Raw genomic sequence first — 16,407 nt, 5'->3', positions numbered from 1 at the left:
AAGCAATTCAGGTGCATGTTTGAATCAAGAACTCGTTCACCAGTTTGGAACCACCGGCTCATCTGCGCATGAGCTGCATGCTAAAAGTAGCAACATCTTCAAGTACTTTCACACATGCATTGTTTTCATAGAATACTTATGCACAAATAATTCGATCCTCCATTTCAGATTATCTATTGATACAAGGCATTCATTTTCAGATTATTACGGGGAATTTATTAGAAAGTAGTCTAGGCTATTTCCTTTAAATTGGGTGAATGGAATTTTCTGAACGCAGATATGGACCTGTATCAATTAACCTACAATATATAATTGTATAATTCGATACAGAAGTTGACTTAGCCCAAAACCTAAATCGTAGGTCAAATATTTTATCTATGCCAAGAACTAAATAAGTTGATACACAAGTTAATTGATCAATCCAAGCTTAACTTCCTTTTTTTAAGGAAAAAAAAAACCCAAACAATGTTATTTCATGGTTTTCCGACTAGCTATGGCCCGACCAAGTCTCAGGATGGTGGGTTACCGGGTTGACCCGCCATGCCAAGCTAGGCCTTGTAACAAGGGTTAACTGAGTAAATGTCTCTCGCAACTGCATGATTTAGTTCCTTAGGACATCCAAACTCAAAAGATCATATGTAGAATTACAGACAGAAATCTACGCAAGTAAATGGGAAGCAACATGAACAGAAAACCATGTGAAATACAGAATAAACTAACAAGCAGTCGAAACTGAATTTTCAACACCCAAGAGATTCGGATGCTGCAATTGGACTTTGGGCTCTCAATTTCTCAACTTTAGATAGAAATTCACCTTGGAAAGACAGGAAGGATCTCTGCCGACTGGCAAAAGCAACACTGAATTGTTTGATCTCTTTCTCGAGATGTTCCCTTCTCTCTACTTCAATGTTTAAATCCTTCAAAATGTTTTCCTTTTGAAGGGCAACCGTTGCTAGGTTTTGAGATGACTCGGAGACTTTTTCAAGCAAAGAATCTCTTTCTTCTTTCAAAAGCCAATAATCTCTTTCCATGGTATCATGTCTTTCTCTTGAATCCTTCAGAAGCTGGTTATTATGTTCTAACTCTCTCTCCAAGGCTTGGAGTTTTTCCTTGATAGCACTAAGTTCAGTGCCCAGTCCCTCCTTCCAAGAAGCAGGTTCTTCTCCCAGAGTGCATTCCTTTATCACATTTCAAAACTAAACCTTCAAACAATGTAATGTGACCTGAATGATGTATGATTTGATACACATGCAGTTCTTTCATTGTAAAGTAGCATACACTAAACATGGTTTAAGGATCATTATTGCCACACCTTGGAACTTGACAACATGCATCATGTGGACTTCACAGAAAAAACAGAACTGATTCACTGTACAAGTAAGAATTACACATAAGATCTATGGAACATAACTCTCTACATGTATAAACTCCCCACGTGTATATATATATCTTAAAATGCAGGCAGCACCTAGGATATCGTCGGAAGAGTAAAAGACAGGCTTAGAGGCAAGATAAACGAACACATCAGATTTAGATATGAATCTTCTTCTTTTGGTCAGAGACTGGCAAGTTCACACTTAGCATTCAAATGCACATCGAAAGAATTTTCAGAACTAGAAAAGGACAAGTTTTGAGTTATTTAAATGGTTATTGGAATGTCTCTAATATCATCCATACTGCCATGACATGAAGATCAACCCAAATACAATTCTATGTTTATTTTGGATTGTATTGTCATATAATTAAATAGCTAAACAAGCAACAGTTTAAATGATAGAAATTCTGAAAGAGGGAACAATATATCCAAACATCAGGATGAAAAATAAAATCATGATTGATAAACGATATCTTGATGATTGTGACCAGGCAGCTACCTTATAAGTGGAGCCGCATACTGAATTCTTCTCTTCTTTATTCTGAACAGCTAGTTTTTCTGCTAATGCCAGGGATGTAATTGTGCTTTTCAATCTTTCAGAAAGCACTTCGCAGTTTTCTTGGACCAGAGAATCATTCTCATTAAAAGATTTGTGATCATCCATTGACATAGAGCAACGCTTTTCCAAATTTGAGAAAAGGGTTAAGCCAATTTCACTTGTGGTAGATAGGAATTTTCCAATTGAAGAGTCTCCATCAGGTACAAAATTCTGTTTAGATGTCAAAGTAGAAATTACATTTTACTAATCTAATGCTATCGGTAAATATGAACTGACAGAGGCATATAAATGCAGAGCGTCACCTGCAACGTAAACAGAACATCTTTGTAAGTGTCTCTGCAAATAGCCATAGATTCACGTAGTCTTTGAGGTATTTCTCGAATTACCACCGCTTCATGTTTGAGTTCTGATATCTCCCCCATTAAATGATCATTTAACTGTAATTGTTCAAAGTGCTTCTTCTGCAAACATATGCATGCAATACATTAAGATTAAATGCTTGCACCAGAAGAATAAAATAGACAGAACTGAACAGCATGATCAGCAAAAAACACTTTGCTACGTTCCATCAATTCACAGAGATATCAAGAGTTCTCCTATTTAGAGTAAGACGTATACCTAGAAACAGCATTTATTTAGAGGTCTCAGATTGAAAAGAAAGCTTTCTACCGGTATCAATGCATAGCTAATACCAGAAATAGATGGAAGATTTGTGTGTGGACGAGAATTTAGAAGTGTTATTCTTCTAATTCTCAAATGAGCTAAAAATGAAAAACAAGCACACTAAAGAGTCGTCATTGCACGTTCCTATGTCATAAATTGCACATTAGATGCCTTCTTACATCATAGTTACCGATAGTAGTGGTGCGTACTGTATAAAAAAGTGCCCAATGAAATGGAACTATTTGAGGAGAACAAACAACAGCAACTGAATACAGTCATCAAGAACATGCCTCTTTCAAATATCAAGCTAACTCACTGAATTATCACCAATGTATGAAATCGAAAATTGAGAAAGGGCAAGAGCAGAAGGCAAACCTCTAGTTCATTCTTCTCTTCAAGGACAAGTTCTAGTTGCCTTTTGAGATTCTGGACCTCTACTTTGTAATCCTCAGTTGAATAACCCTGGCAGAGATGTGGAAGAGTCTAATTAAAAAAATTATGTGGCTGGATAGTGCTACTAGTATTATCTAAACATTGAAAAATATAAAGGTATCACTATCATAGCAATTTATCACATTCAACGAGCAATATCAAAGTTTGAAAAAGCCAGAACACTAGAAGACTAATTTGATAAAGGTCATGTCAGTATGTATGCTTTATTTATTTATTTCTGTTAAGTTACCAAAGATGGAAACCCTTAGCTTCTAATTCAACATTGTTTTTTTTTTTATATGGTTTATGAATGCGATGGAGAGACGAACAACCACATGCAAACAAGAAAACTTCGAACAATTGAAACAAAAAATGAATTAGACCAAAATATAGAAGAATTAGAAAAGGTGAACATCAGTTCTCAAGAGGAAATCCTTGATATTCTCATCTCAGGCTTTTTCCTTAGTTTAACACATAGGAAAGGGACAAGTAGCAATTGCAGATAACAAGACTGAGCAAATTAAAAACTGAACATAAACTTACTGGAGTCACATCACCAAAAGGAAAGGATTGAACTTTTCTTGCAGGAGTCATTTGAATTGAATCAAGGTCAGCGATGAATCCTTTGTTCATTTTCAACCATGTGTCTTCATCGGCCACATTGCTATAGTTATCTGGTAGAGGACTGAAATCAGGCAGCCTGGAGTAATTGGACCGTTTGCCAACAAAGGCATTGGAATCCGCCTTGAATGTAGGGGTTCTGAAAACATCATTTTTGAAGACACTGTTGCTGCCACTGAATTCTTCCTTGAGGATTTGTCTCCCAGCATTCTGTTCCTACCACCAGTAGTTATTATATTATAAGAATATCAGTAACCTAAGAGATGAGTAGAAGTTTTTGTTAATGCATAAGAAATCACAGAAAGAATAGTAATGATTACATGAAATATATTAAATGAATACAAATAGAATAAATATATATTCTTTGCCATGACTGTTGCGACGCAAAACTTGACTATAGAAGACCAGAAGGGAACAAATTTGAGGTTACATATCTTGCTTACATCTGTACATGATCAGTTTGCACCAGGTGTATGCTTTATATCACTCTATTCTTTGGCATTCTTCAGATGTTTCATTAAAATTCATGCTAATAGTCATATAAATTTGTCTTTCAGAAAATTTTGAAATGCTGCATTACTAAAATAGGCATAAGTGACGGAGAAATCCAAGAACCAGGGCAAGTTACTCTTGTTTACAGCAAGAAGATATGGACCAATAGTGGATGATGGTAAAACCAGTATCTGCTGCCAATTTGCCATTATCGAAGTACTAGAAAGAAGGTTATGCTATCCGTCTAGTGACCTCTGCTGGACAAAAGTACCGAGAAATTATGGCGTTTTGCTTTGCTTGAAATATACCTGGATAGAGTTCCTATCACTATCTGAAAAGGAGGCAACGGTACTGAGATTGTCAATTTTCATCTGCTGCTCTTTGATGCTTTGATCACGTTCCTTGTGTGATTTCCTCTCCTCTTTCAGTTCCATCTCAAGCTTTTCTCTCTCCAATTCGTACTGGAAATTTTAAATTGGAGCTCAATTAACACATGTTATGAGCGGTGTTCATGATAATGGTCAGATCATGTTAGAGGTGGAATCTACCTTCAGCATGTCATTTCTCAACTTCAAAATTTCTTGCTCCAGTACTTCAGCCCGGGATCCCTGAAGAAGTATTTAACTTAATCAAATAATATCTAAATCTTTACCATGTAGAAATTACAATGAACATGGCATAATCATAACCTGAAGTTTCTTACGCAGCTCCTCTATCTCTAACTTCTGCCGCTTCAGCAAGGCTGCATCTGACAAAATCTACAAGAAGACCACGAGGAATGAATATATTAGAACCCAGTTACCTACTCTAGTTAAGGTGATAAAATGGTTAATGCTCTTTACAAAACAACAGACATACCTCATTCACTTGGGCACAATTGGTGATGCGCTTAGCTCGACTAGCAAACTGGAGAGTTCCCCTTGTTTCCTCAATGTGAAGCTAAAAAACAACAAAAACTAAATACAGTTAACCTAGAAGGCTCAACTTGACGCTGGGCCAACTGGAACCGTTAGCGATGAATAGAATATAAACAATCCAATGGAAACAAATAAATGACTACCTCTTCTGGGGCTACAGTGCATATAATTGAAGTCTTGGCATTTCCACCAAGAGCAGGTTGAAGTATACGAGTAAGCTTGCTATCACGATAAGGAATGTGCCCCCTGTATTTTATAAACTAAAACATTAACAAAAACAGCTCTAATAAAACCTAATTAAAGAGATAAATTTCCAGCGCAGCAATTACCTCTGCTTGGCACCTTCACTTAGTTTGTTTATTACATTACCAAGAATCATCAAACTCTTGTTAATATACTTCCCTTCTTTTAAACGTACACCACCAGCTCCAGTTTTAGCTATCCTTTCTGATCCAGCTAAATCTACCAAGTTCTACTTCCACACAGCACAAAATGGCATGTAAAAATTAGAAAAAACAGATCCTGTATAATTCAAAGTGTTATCCTCAATGCAGCAAAATGTGAGAGATTACATACCAACACAGAAACTCGGACAGCATCACTACTCGAATAATCACTAGAAGAATTGGCATCCTTCCTCTTACTTTCAATCACCTGACACACACAGCCTCGAGATTGATAGTAAATCTCATCAAAGAAATTGTATCTCACTACATCTTTAATCATGTCAATGACTTCTTACCATTCTAAAAATAGTGTGAGACCTACTGCTTCGAGCATTCATGTTCGTCTCGCCAAAGTGCCGATTAACTGCAGTGCACAAATTTCAAATTACATGTAACCACACAGACATTATCACCAAAACAAAGTTTTAAAAACAAGGGCTATGAGTGAATTATGCTTCAAACCTTCTCCTCCTTCGATTAACTTCAACACTTGTTCACCATCACTCACAATTTCCTCCTTTAGTCCTGCAACAAACACGCCGCGCTAGAACCAAAGACAAAAAGAAAATCAAAAAATTAAAATCAGTGAATTATACAAGCTAGGAAACTAGTAAAAGAGTAAGAGAATTCCCAAAGCCTCTATCCAACCTCCAAGCTCTCATGTATTGGCAGTTTCTGATTCTCAACAGCAAAAAGATCATTAATCTCCTCATTATAAATTTCCATATACGAAACTCTTATGAGAAACTCTCTCTCGGAAATCTGCTTCAAAAAAAAAATATCATCAATCAATTCAAATTTTGCTCAACACAGCAGCCACGGCATGCTTGCAGTCATTACCATGTGAATTTTTTCAAAAATATCTTTAACAGCTCGATGAATAATTCCTCCATCGTTTTGAGAACCGTTCATCGTAAACGTCTTTCCACTGCTAGTCTGTCCATAAGCGAACACCGTTCCTGCATTAAAAAATAAAATAAAAAATCAAATTAAATAACTATTGAAACTACACAAGCTCTAATAAGTCATACCGTTAAAACCGTCAACGGCAGCAAGAATGAGATCCTTGGTAAGGAGCTCGTAAACTCTACAATTTGTGCAGCTCTCATCGAACACATGATCTACCAAAAATTAAAAAAAAAATCAGTGAGTAAAATACAGAAATCAAAGAGGAAATAGAGAGAAATTGGAGAGAATATTGAGGTACCGAAGGCATAAGAGACGCCGGAGATAGGAGAGCCGTGAGATTTGTGAAGAGAGATTCGATTTTCTTCCACTTTCCAGTAGGTTCCATTGATGGTGGTGTCTTCAGATACAGTGACAGGTGGTCTCACTCTAATTGCTACACAGATCTTCTCCATTTTCTATCTCTGATTTGATTTTTGTTTACGGGCGGGATGAGCAGCTGCTTTTGACGACTGTCGGGATTTGAAAATCATTTGTAATTACGGAAATGTCCCTGGAGGCGATTGTACGTTTGTCTTGGGCTAGTAACTTTGGATCTAGACGTGGAGGCCCATATTAATAATTGGGCCATTATTAATGGAGCTTCTTATGAATTCCATGTTATGTGAGCCCATATATAAAGGCCCTTTTACCTAGGATGGAATGGATCGATCTCTATTATATTTATATCCAGCAGATTACTTATGAAATACAAAAATGAGATATTCATACCCGCTTATTGGCTCTTGAATATCAATTTTATAGGAGTAATAATTATTATTCAATATAAAAATAGCATATATTTTAACATATATAAATTGAGTTTGGATCTTAATTGAGTTTGATAATATTTATAGAGTTTCAATTAATATCTATAGAGTTTGGGTAAAATTATCATCAATGATTTTACCATTTAAATAGTAAATATATTTGGTCCGAAGGAGGCAGAATAATCTCTCGCACTTAAATTAAATATAGTATGTGAAACAATATGAATCCTAAATTAGTTTTTATATATAGGATCCATTGTCAATTGGAATGGCTCCATGAATAGTTGATATATACATTTGAAAAACTATTCCAAAATACTAGATGGATCGAGCACGTAGTATTCTTTTTGCTACCAAAATCGATCGATCTTGGAGAGCCTCTCGAAGGAAAAAGCAAGAACCTTTTGCCATTTTGTTTCGTCTTCTTTATTGTTTGATTACCACATCTTCAACTCATCCAAGTCTTCACGGAATATCTTAAATAGGGAAAAAGGTTGCCGATATCCATAGGAAAACAATAGGAAATGAGTCACATGACATGACAGATCCTACACTAGTTCTGATCCCTCGAGCCCCCTCTCCCCCTTCTCTTTTAATTTCTCCTTTCGGGCAGTCCATTCCTGACTGGATGCCATGATTCTCGTCAAAAGGAATTTCAGCAAGCTCTGTAGCCCTTTTAAATCAGTGATCGATGAAGTTCAACAAGGTTGTTAAGAAAAGAAGAAGATGCTTTGTAGCCCTTTAAATTAGAAATTCAACGATGATCACTAATCACCCCTCCCCCCTCTTTGCAGCTCGAGGAACCTTGCAAGAGAAGAAAGAGGCAGGAGGGAGACAAGATACCTGTGACAAGTCATTTTTTTTTTTTTTGCTTTGAACTCGAGTGAACAATCGCAAGTAAATAGGAATCAACCATGGGACCACACGTATGCCAAAGATTGATCTCATGATTGGCCAGGCTAAGAAAAACGTAACCTTCATCTTTTTTCAGTTTTTTCTATGAGCAGTTGGGATCAGTACTTGATCTGTATAATCAAATTTGCTTTTTTCAATGTCTTTTTTATCCACAATGACACTTGCTTTGATGATTTCATGGGGACTACAAATCTTATGATCCAAACCCCTTCCCTGCACCTAGAACAAGAAGGGCCCATTTTTGTGAGACACTTTTTGACGGCATGCATGTATTCATTGCAAATGCATTAATAAAGTTCTCAGGAGCACAATATGATGCATTGACTCAGTTTGCAGGAAGGATGGATTTTTTATCCATTGTTTTTTGAGGAATGAATCATCTCAAATCAGGAAACAACTTAATTGGCAGGCAAAGATCCATCTTACAAACAAAAGCGGGGTACGAGAAGATCCATATTACTATTTAAAAAGACAAGTTAGGTTGTATTTGGTTAGTGTAGTAACATAATAAAAATAATATATAAAAGAAACATAAATATTTTTAATATAAGGGATAGAAATTGAATAAATCTATTTCTATGTTTTTATTGTAGTTTTAGAAAAAATTATTATTATTTTAAAATAGAAAGAACAAAGAAACGTGTCCCTCTATATTAATGTTTAAATGTTTATAAGTCTGACAATATTATGATATTAATTGAGTCGATTAAAATTCCAAGTTCAGAAATTTAATATATTCCCTTGATTACTAACAAAATCATGCTAATATTCCCCTTATTTATTTACAGCCCGGCCCATCCTGCCCTGTTGAGACTCTCTTGCTATATAATGCTACAGATCCTTGCAGGCATTTATATTCCTGCCACTGATTAAAAGCAAGGTCGCAGGCTTTTCATGGTGATGATTTTTAGCTTGGAAAATCTCACACGTAGAATGTTTTATTATATGAAGGGGATGATGCAGGCCAAAATTAAGGAAGGTTAAAGGCTATTCACCGTGATGATTTTTAGCTTGGAAAATCTCCATTGAAGAATGGTTAATTTAGTATAAAAAGGGGATGTTGCAGGAGTCATTAATTATTACATGATTTAGATTATATGTTTCATATAAATTTTATAAGTTGGTTTAAGTTTTTGTTTTTTTTACAGGTATATTTAATTAGAAATAACTTTTGACTTAATTAATCAAGAGTTAATTTGTTATATATATACTTCAGTCGAAATTTTTATTGTAAACAAAAGTTAAAAATGGTAATTTATGAATTATAACTATCACCACATTCATTCTTTAAAAAATTACTTTGAATCATTTTTATTGGACTTCTCATAATCTATTTATGAAAAAAACTTTTAAATTATGGCTCAATATATACACATATAATTCAAAAGTTAATTATACCAAAACACATTCTTTAATAAAAGCTTGGTCAATATATATGATATGTGCTTTCATTATTTTTTTAGATAACTAAGTTAGTGGCTTGTGGTGTGTCCCTTGTAACGTAATGAATCATCCTCAGTCAATATATATGATATGTGCTTTCATTATTTTTTTAGATAATTAAGTTAGTGGCTTGTGGTGTGTCACTTGTAACGTAATGAATCGTTCTCATGGAACGTAGGAATTTGGAATCTAATACTTTTCTTTTTTCGAACACATGCATCGAATTAATTAGAATCATATTGTACCTTGCCTTTTAAACGAGCCACACAGCAATTGCTGCGTGCTTTAGCTAGTAGCCTAGCAGCACCCTTCATTTCGATTGCCTAGAGCTATGGTGGATGATTCACCACATCTTACGTCCTCATGAACAATGTCATTAAAACGGGGCTTGATCCAGGGTGTTATTAAAATTAATTCAAAATCTAGATTTATATTTTTTTAAATATATATACAAATTAAACCACGTCCTTCTTCTATCTTGATACATTAACTCATTCAATTAATAATTTAGATTTGAGATAAAATTATTACCAAACTGAATCAGAGTCGATTTAAGATAAATAAAAACTTGATCTTATTATAAAATTATAAATAAATTTTTTTAAGTTTTTTTTTATGTATATCTGAGACATCTCATAATCTTCATTTCATGCTTAATATTTTTTATTAAATGGGATGGTAGTTATTTTATAAAATATAATTGATAAATACATCTTATTTACTTTTAGAATCAATTGTTAAGTTGGTTTTTGACCATTGTCCAAGTAGTCTTAGCTTAAACTGAATTGATTTTAATAACTTTGATAATGAAAGTAATATTTACAAAGAGAGGGATGAGGGGAGCTAAAGTTACGTTGTGATATGATCACTTTATCTTCTCCATTTGTGTTCTAAAGTTCGGTTGATGAAAGGAGAATACAACTTTTCCAAGACCCTGCACGATGAAGTTCCTTTTCATTTTTAGTAGAACACGTTTTCTCGTCAGCTAATTTAACACTAACTTTGTATACTGTAATATTTAAAGGGTTAAGAACACCTTTTCTTTTACTTTCGAAGCCTCTGATATAGTGAAGTCACGATGAATGGTGCCAAATGATCGGTTTCTTTTGGTGTAATCGATTAATATCGGTACATTATCCATCAATCAAGTCTTTTCTATTTTTTACTATATATTTAAAGTGTAAGTTTTGGATTTTTTTAATTGAAGATGAATTAAAATAATATTTTTATATTAAATTATTAAAATTATTCAAAAATTTAAAAATACTAATTTAATATTTTTTTTTAAAGCACAAAACAAGTTCTAATATACCAACAAACGCTAACAAATTAGGTGGATAGACATAAATGTCTCCCTTCGTAGAAGTTTGATATTTTACGAACGAAAAGAATTAAAAATAAATAAATTATTGGGTAGAATATTAAGAATGTTTTAATTTATACTAGCTTCGAAAAACTATCTAGACTTGTGATTTGTTCAAATTCATTATTACATTATGCTGAAGCACATTATTTATCTAATTAAAAAAATAGAAACAATAAAGTTTAAACTTGATTAAAACTATATAGTATTTTAAAACAATTACCATAATTTACCTTACCATATGACCAAAAGGCAAATCCTCACACAGTACCTTACACGCAATCATCGAAATATATGTCCTTTTTATTGTTTCCTCGTGTGGAATGGCAACCCTTCAAAGATAGAAAGACATCAGTATGTTTTTTCTATAAGCTTCCATCCAATTTTGCTATTGAAATTCACTTGCAACTAACGTATCCATTTAATAATTAGTAAAAACCCTATAATAGAGTATTTTAACTCTAATTTAGTCTTCATCAAGTTTACAAGTAAGCATCATTTTTTCCTTTTTTTTGTTTAAGAGTGAAATTTTGATAAATAGAAAGTAATAATAGAGTATTATTAAATCTGATATAATTAGAAGGGTACAAAGTTTAGTATTAAATTAAATTGAATGAAAATTGATTCAGTCTATTCGATAGATTCTAATAGGTTAATTTTGATCTGGTTATCCATTTAAAATACAGTTTGAGTTAAAAAAAAATTATAAAACATTATTGTTTTAACTTTTTTACAAAGAAAAGTATTAAAACAATAATTTTTTTGTTTTGATGCTGGTGAATCCAAATTAACCCATGCATACCCGAGTTTAATAACTCTTGATTAATAGTCTCGCATCTGGAGGTCAATTATACGTGGAATAACAGTAGGAAACCGCAATGAAAATGTTATATAAGAGCATTCCTGTCACTTCAATGAAAATGTTGATTAGCATTGGAGGTCCAAACAAAGTTAGCATCCCACTGATCATGCACATAATTCTTCAATTGTTTTTCTCTTTGGCAAAAGCTAATGGTTTCTATTGTTTAAAAACGTGGTGTAAATATATTTATCGAACTTTTTTCGTTGTTGGATTAGGTTTAGAAAAGGAATTATTAACTATTTCGTACAGTAATTATACATTAAAGATTTCAGATAAAACATCTCAATCCATATGAGTGGTTTCCAAAAGAGATCTATTTACACAAGTCATGCCCTAGTTGAATATGATAGTAATGCTACCATTTCATGAAGCTGGAGCACGGTCTACTGGACCTAACATCACGAGCCAAACACATAGCTAAAAAAGCTTAAAGAAAGGGAGGGAGACGAAAAGAAAAAGGCTATCCTGCTAAAAAGGAAGTCCTGGACAAGACCAAAAGGCGGGCCTCAGATCTTCACATGGTATACAACGTGTGCTTTGTCTCCAACAAAATCTCAAGAACAGCCACATTAAGCTAGTTAACACCCACCTGCACTTGGAGAGGGAGGGACGAGGGAACAGGGCTCTAATATTTTCACGAGTTTATTAGAGCTTTATTAGGCCTAATTATCTTGGTTAAGGTTTAAGCTTTAATAAAGACCAGATTATTGTGCTTGTTGCATGGCGTTCATTGCAGCTAAAACGAGGCGTAAATCCGAAAGTCTGGCCTCGAGAGCCACAGATTCAGACATTAAGCGGCCATTCTCTCTCCATAATACGTGAGACTGGTTTATAATGGAACCTAACCGGTTCTGGAGCTCCCGGTTTTGGATTTTCAACCGGTTTAACTGTTGTGTGAGGTCCTCTAAATGCTTCTTCTTTCTCCAACGGGACCTTCTGGCTGACTCTCGGTTCGATACCATGCGCCTGCGCTTCCTCTCATCGATTGAGTAAACCGCCTGGTTCGATCCCCTTGAACCGGAGTTCTCGGTAGGAGAGGGGGATTGGAGGAGAGATAAGAGTTCTTGAATCTCATTGGCCGTGAACCCGGGGCCATGAGCCGGGTGCTCGAGCTGGACCGCTTCCTGGGCAAAGAACATGATGGGTGAACCGACAGTAAATTAATGAAACAGGTTTTTCAAATTTAGCCGCGAGGGAGGAAAGGAAGGGAAAAGGGAAGGATGAAGTGCTGGGGATGGCTATTTATGCACCAAGGGAACAGACACTGGGGGCCCACATGAAGTAAGGATTTTGGAAGCGCTAGGGCATTTTCGTCCAGAGGGCATGTATTTATTTTCATGTAGACCCAGCTTTATAGAAGGTGCCGTGGTGGTGGGAGTGCTTTTATTTACTTTGGTCTGCCTTTTGAATTTCCTGTGGAGAACTGGGTGTGGGTCAGGGAGAAAGGATAGGTTAGCTTAGGTTAGGATAGGTTAGCTTAATCACGAAGAATCAAACGAGAACAACTTGACGCAGCCACTAAGGGATGGCTTGGCGATGCGGTGTTTCAAACTGCGGTTTGAATAAAAAAACAGCTTTAATTTTGAACCACGGTTTAAAATACAATGGTACGGTTGAGTCCAAAATGGTGGGTTACGAAAGTTTAATTAATGCTTGCATTTTACTCTTCTATCAATTCGATTACGCATTTAGTGGATAAGATTTCTAATCTTTTATGCTTGTGTAAATACAATGATATTATTCCAAGATTTTTTTAAAATAAATAAAAATAAAATTATTATGAAAAGATTAAATTAGATTTTTTAAAATTTTAATAATGCTATAAATTATTTTATTAAATAAATCGGGTTTGATTGGATCAATTTCTATTTAATTTGATGATTTTAATTTTATGAATCACCAAAATAATCTATTGGCCGAAACGAATTTTATAACGCTGATCCATTAAACGGAAAGAAAAGAAAACTAGCAGGAAAGCAAAAACCCGTAACAGAACTGCTTTAGAAGGGAAAAGAAGTTATTTTTTCTCCAAAGCAAAACTTTCAAGCGTTCACATTTCCCAAATCAAGATTTTATTTTGTTGGGTGAATAGCCCTTCTCCCAAAAGCAAATTGGTCTGCTTTCAAGCAGAAATGTCCAAGACTTCGTTGCAGACGCTACTGTTGCTTCTTAGGATCATGGCATGCACATTGTATTGGACTACGTATATTTAAACCCACACCATTACATGAACAATGAATATTCCAAGTTCGTTTGTTTGGTAGTTTTCTTAGTTGGCAGTTAGTTCTGGTTATAGAATGCTAGCAATATCAAAAGCAGCCATAGCTAGTGGAGGCCAACATGCACAGCTGCACACCTTCCCTTGTTATTTCAACCTCTTTTTTTTTTTGTTTCATGAACTAAAGTGAATCCAAGCGTCCTGCAACCCTTTGTGTTTTCAACAGTGCCAAAGTAGCCTTCATGTGCTGCAGACATGCATGGCTACTAAATAAATTAATCAGCCCGATACCAACTTTTCAAATTTTTTCAACTGCCTTTCATATGCTAAGCAAATTAGAGGCTCTTTGCTGCTGTTCGGTTCTAATCATATGACATATAGTACAGCGTAATCGTTATATTATAATGTTATCTGGGTTGATGAACACAGCACCAGCATTCTAATTCGTTCAGAGATAGATCGAAGAACGCATCCACGGGATGGTAAAGGTAGAGCCCGAACAGATTAATTGTTGGCCTGTGGTGTGCTAAAGACTTGTTAATTACTCATCATGGGATTGAGATCGTTGGTAGTTTATGTTATAAAATAAAATGCAAGAGGTTTCGTTGTAAGCTGTAATGTGAAAATAAATAGATTCGGATGTTTATGGGAATATTTAGAGGGGATGCCAAAATTTATATTATGACACTAGGTATTATATAAAATAAATACTTTTTTATTTTTAAAATTAATTAATTAGTTAGTTATGCATGATACCTCTTGCTAAATTATTCAATTAATTTATCCATATTTTTTAAATTCTATAAATAAATTGATATGAAGAGATGCATTTTTTTAAATTCTATGGATATACTAATCTAAAGAAATATGCTTTCAAATTCTGCAAACACACTTATCGGAAAAAATATTAATTTTATGATAGATATTACATTGATAATTACATAAATAAATTAAAAAATAATTTTCTTCCTTTTCTATTCTTCTCTACACACTCCCAATTTATATTCATCAAAAATAAAACAAAAATTCTTAAAATACTTATAAAAAACATTATCTGTAAATTTCAAAGTTTTATTATATCCCGAAAGTTTATTACTTCAGTTCTACATTACATATGATAATAGTAATTGATATCTTAAAAATACTAATCTCCACGCGTCGAACTTGCTTGATATACGTCCCATTGACTTGGTAGTGTAACCCCACCATGGCGGATGACTGGGGTACTGAAATTAGTAGATGGCAATAGAGACAATGATAATCTATTAGGAATGAAACAAATGAAGGATGATGATTAGATCATTCCACAGTTAATCATTAAAGTCTTTGGATACTTTCACATCAATTGCTAATTCAAATAGCTAATCCATCATTAAAGTCTTTGGATACTTTCACGTCAATTTCTAATTCAAATAGCTAATCCACAGTTAATCATTGAAGTCTTTGGATATTTTCACATCAATTTCCAATTCAAATAGCTAATCACAGTTAATCTCCTTGATAATTTTATTTGTCCCTCTTATTCTCGTTTTCGATAACTTCTCAGGCACTACAGACGCAAGGAGGATCAAAGGGTGCAAATGGTAAAACATCCTATTGAAATGACAGACATCGTAGCTTCAAAACCATTGCAAGATCTACGTCATATTGACCCGTCAGGGAGGGCACAGCCAATAGCACGAATTTGTGTTGTATTTTGGTGATTTCTTAGTTGAATTCGTTTCGCAAGAAGAGTATTCAAGATCACTCAATGGAAGGGACGAAGCTTATAGAACAAGGAGGTAGAATAAAGCACGATAATTACCTGCTAAGCTTTTCTTTCCTTTCCTGCCTAAAAGAAAGCAGGTCAGAAATTTTTCTCAGCCACGGCTGCAGATAAAAGGGGTGTGGAGATGGAAACTGGTTTAAAATCAAGCTTACTGGACTGTCAATTGAACCAGGCCGGCGGGAACGAATTTGAATATGTAAACAATTAGTACAATGCTAGATTAAAAGAGAAGATACGAAGATGATATTTATAAAGGAATAATAAAAACTTGACACTTGAATCATTAACATGACAATATCTAATAAGATCTATTAATTGAATAATTTAAATTAAATTAAGGTACCAATAGCAAGTGAATAGTAAACAAAACACCTAGCAATAATTAACTAAAAAAATAAATCATTGATATCATGTTTGTAAAGAGAAAAAAATAAGATTGTTGGAGACCCACCTTACTCTAAAAGAATTTGTTAAGATGGTTAAAACTTCATTATAAAATGATATAAAACGACATAAAAAAAGGTAAATTGCTTCTCTATTAAAAGAAGTAAATTGTTTTTTTAGATCACTGTCTTAAAATAGCAAATCAAACAAAATATAATGAAGTGATATTTATTT

At 34.2% G+C, this 16,407-nt stretch overlaps 2 protein-coding genes across 3 annotated transcripts; both read right to left on the bottom strand.

The window, feature by feature from the left end:
* Positions 1 to 567: 567 nt before the first annotated feature.
* Positions 568 to 6,901, bottom strand: ZCF125 (P-loop containing nucleoside triphosphate hydrolases superfamily protein). 2 transcript variants are annotated; one of them, XM_011001605.1, is made up of 18 exons: positions 6,713 to 6,901; positions 6,537 to 6,626; positions 6,346 to 6,464; positions 6,154 to 6,267; positions 5,968 to 6,049; positions 5,802 to 5,869; positions 5,636 to 5,713; positions 5,389 to 5,531; positions 5,203 to 5,305; positions 5,001 to 5,081; positions 4,832 to 4,900; positions 4,691 to 4,750; positions 4,451 to 4,603; positions 3,573 to 3,866; positions 2,973 to 3,059; positions 2,237 to 2,395; positions 1,875 to 2,144; positions 568 to 1,178 (listed from the first exon to the last, which is right to left on the bottom strand). In XM_011001605.1, the coding sequence occupies exons 1-18, from the start codon at positions 6,864 to 6,866 to the stop codon at positions 741 to 743; spliced, it is 2,562 nt and encodes an 853-aa protein (XP_010999907.1). In that variant the 5' UTR covers positions 6,867 to 6,901; the 3' UTR covers positions 568 to 740. The 2 variants fall into 2 exon arrangements, with proteins under 2 accessions (XP_010999907.1, XP_010999908.1); XM_011001606.1 differs by having other exon boundaries at positions 3,573 to 3,860.
* Positions 6,902 to 12,045: 5,144 nt separating this feature from the next.
* On the bottom strand, positions 12,046 to 13,004 carry BZIP4 (basic leucine-zipper 4). The gene has a single exon (XM_011001604.1). It carries the CDS (start codon positions 12,940 to 12,942, stop codon positions 12,508 to 12,510), a length of 435 nt encoding a protein of 144 aa, XP_010999906.1. The 5' UTR covers positions 12,943 to 13,004; the 3' UTR covers positions 12,046 to 12,507.
* Between the last annotated feature and the right edge of the window lie 3,403 nt (positions 13,005 to 16,407).

This window comes from Populus euphratica, unplaced genomic scaffold (assembly GCF_000495115.2).
Source record: "Populus euphratica unplaced genomic scaffold, PopEup_1.0 scaffold267.1, whole genome shotgun sequence".
Taxonomy (NCBI): Eukaryota; Viridiplantae; Streptophyta; class Magnoliopsida; order Malpighiales; family Salicaceae; genus Populus; species Populus euphratica.
This window is presented reverse-complemented; position numbering and strand designations above follow the sequence as displayed.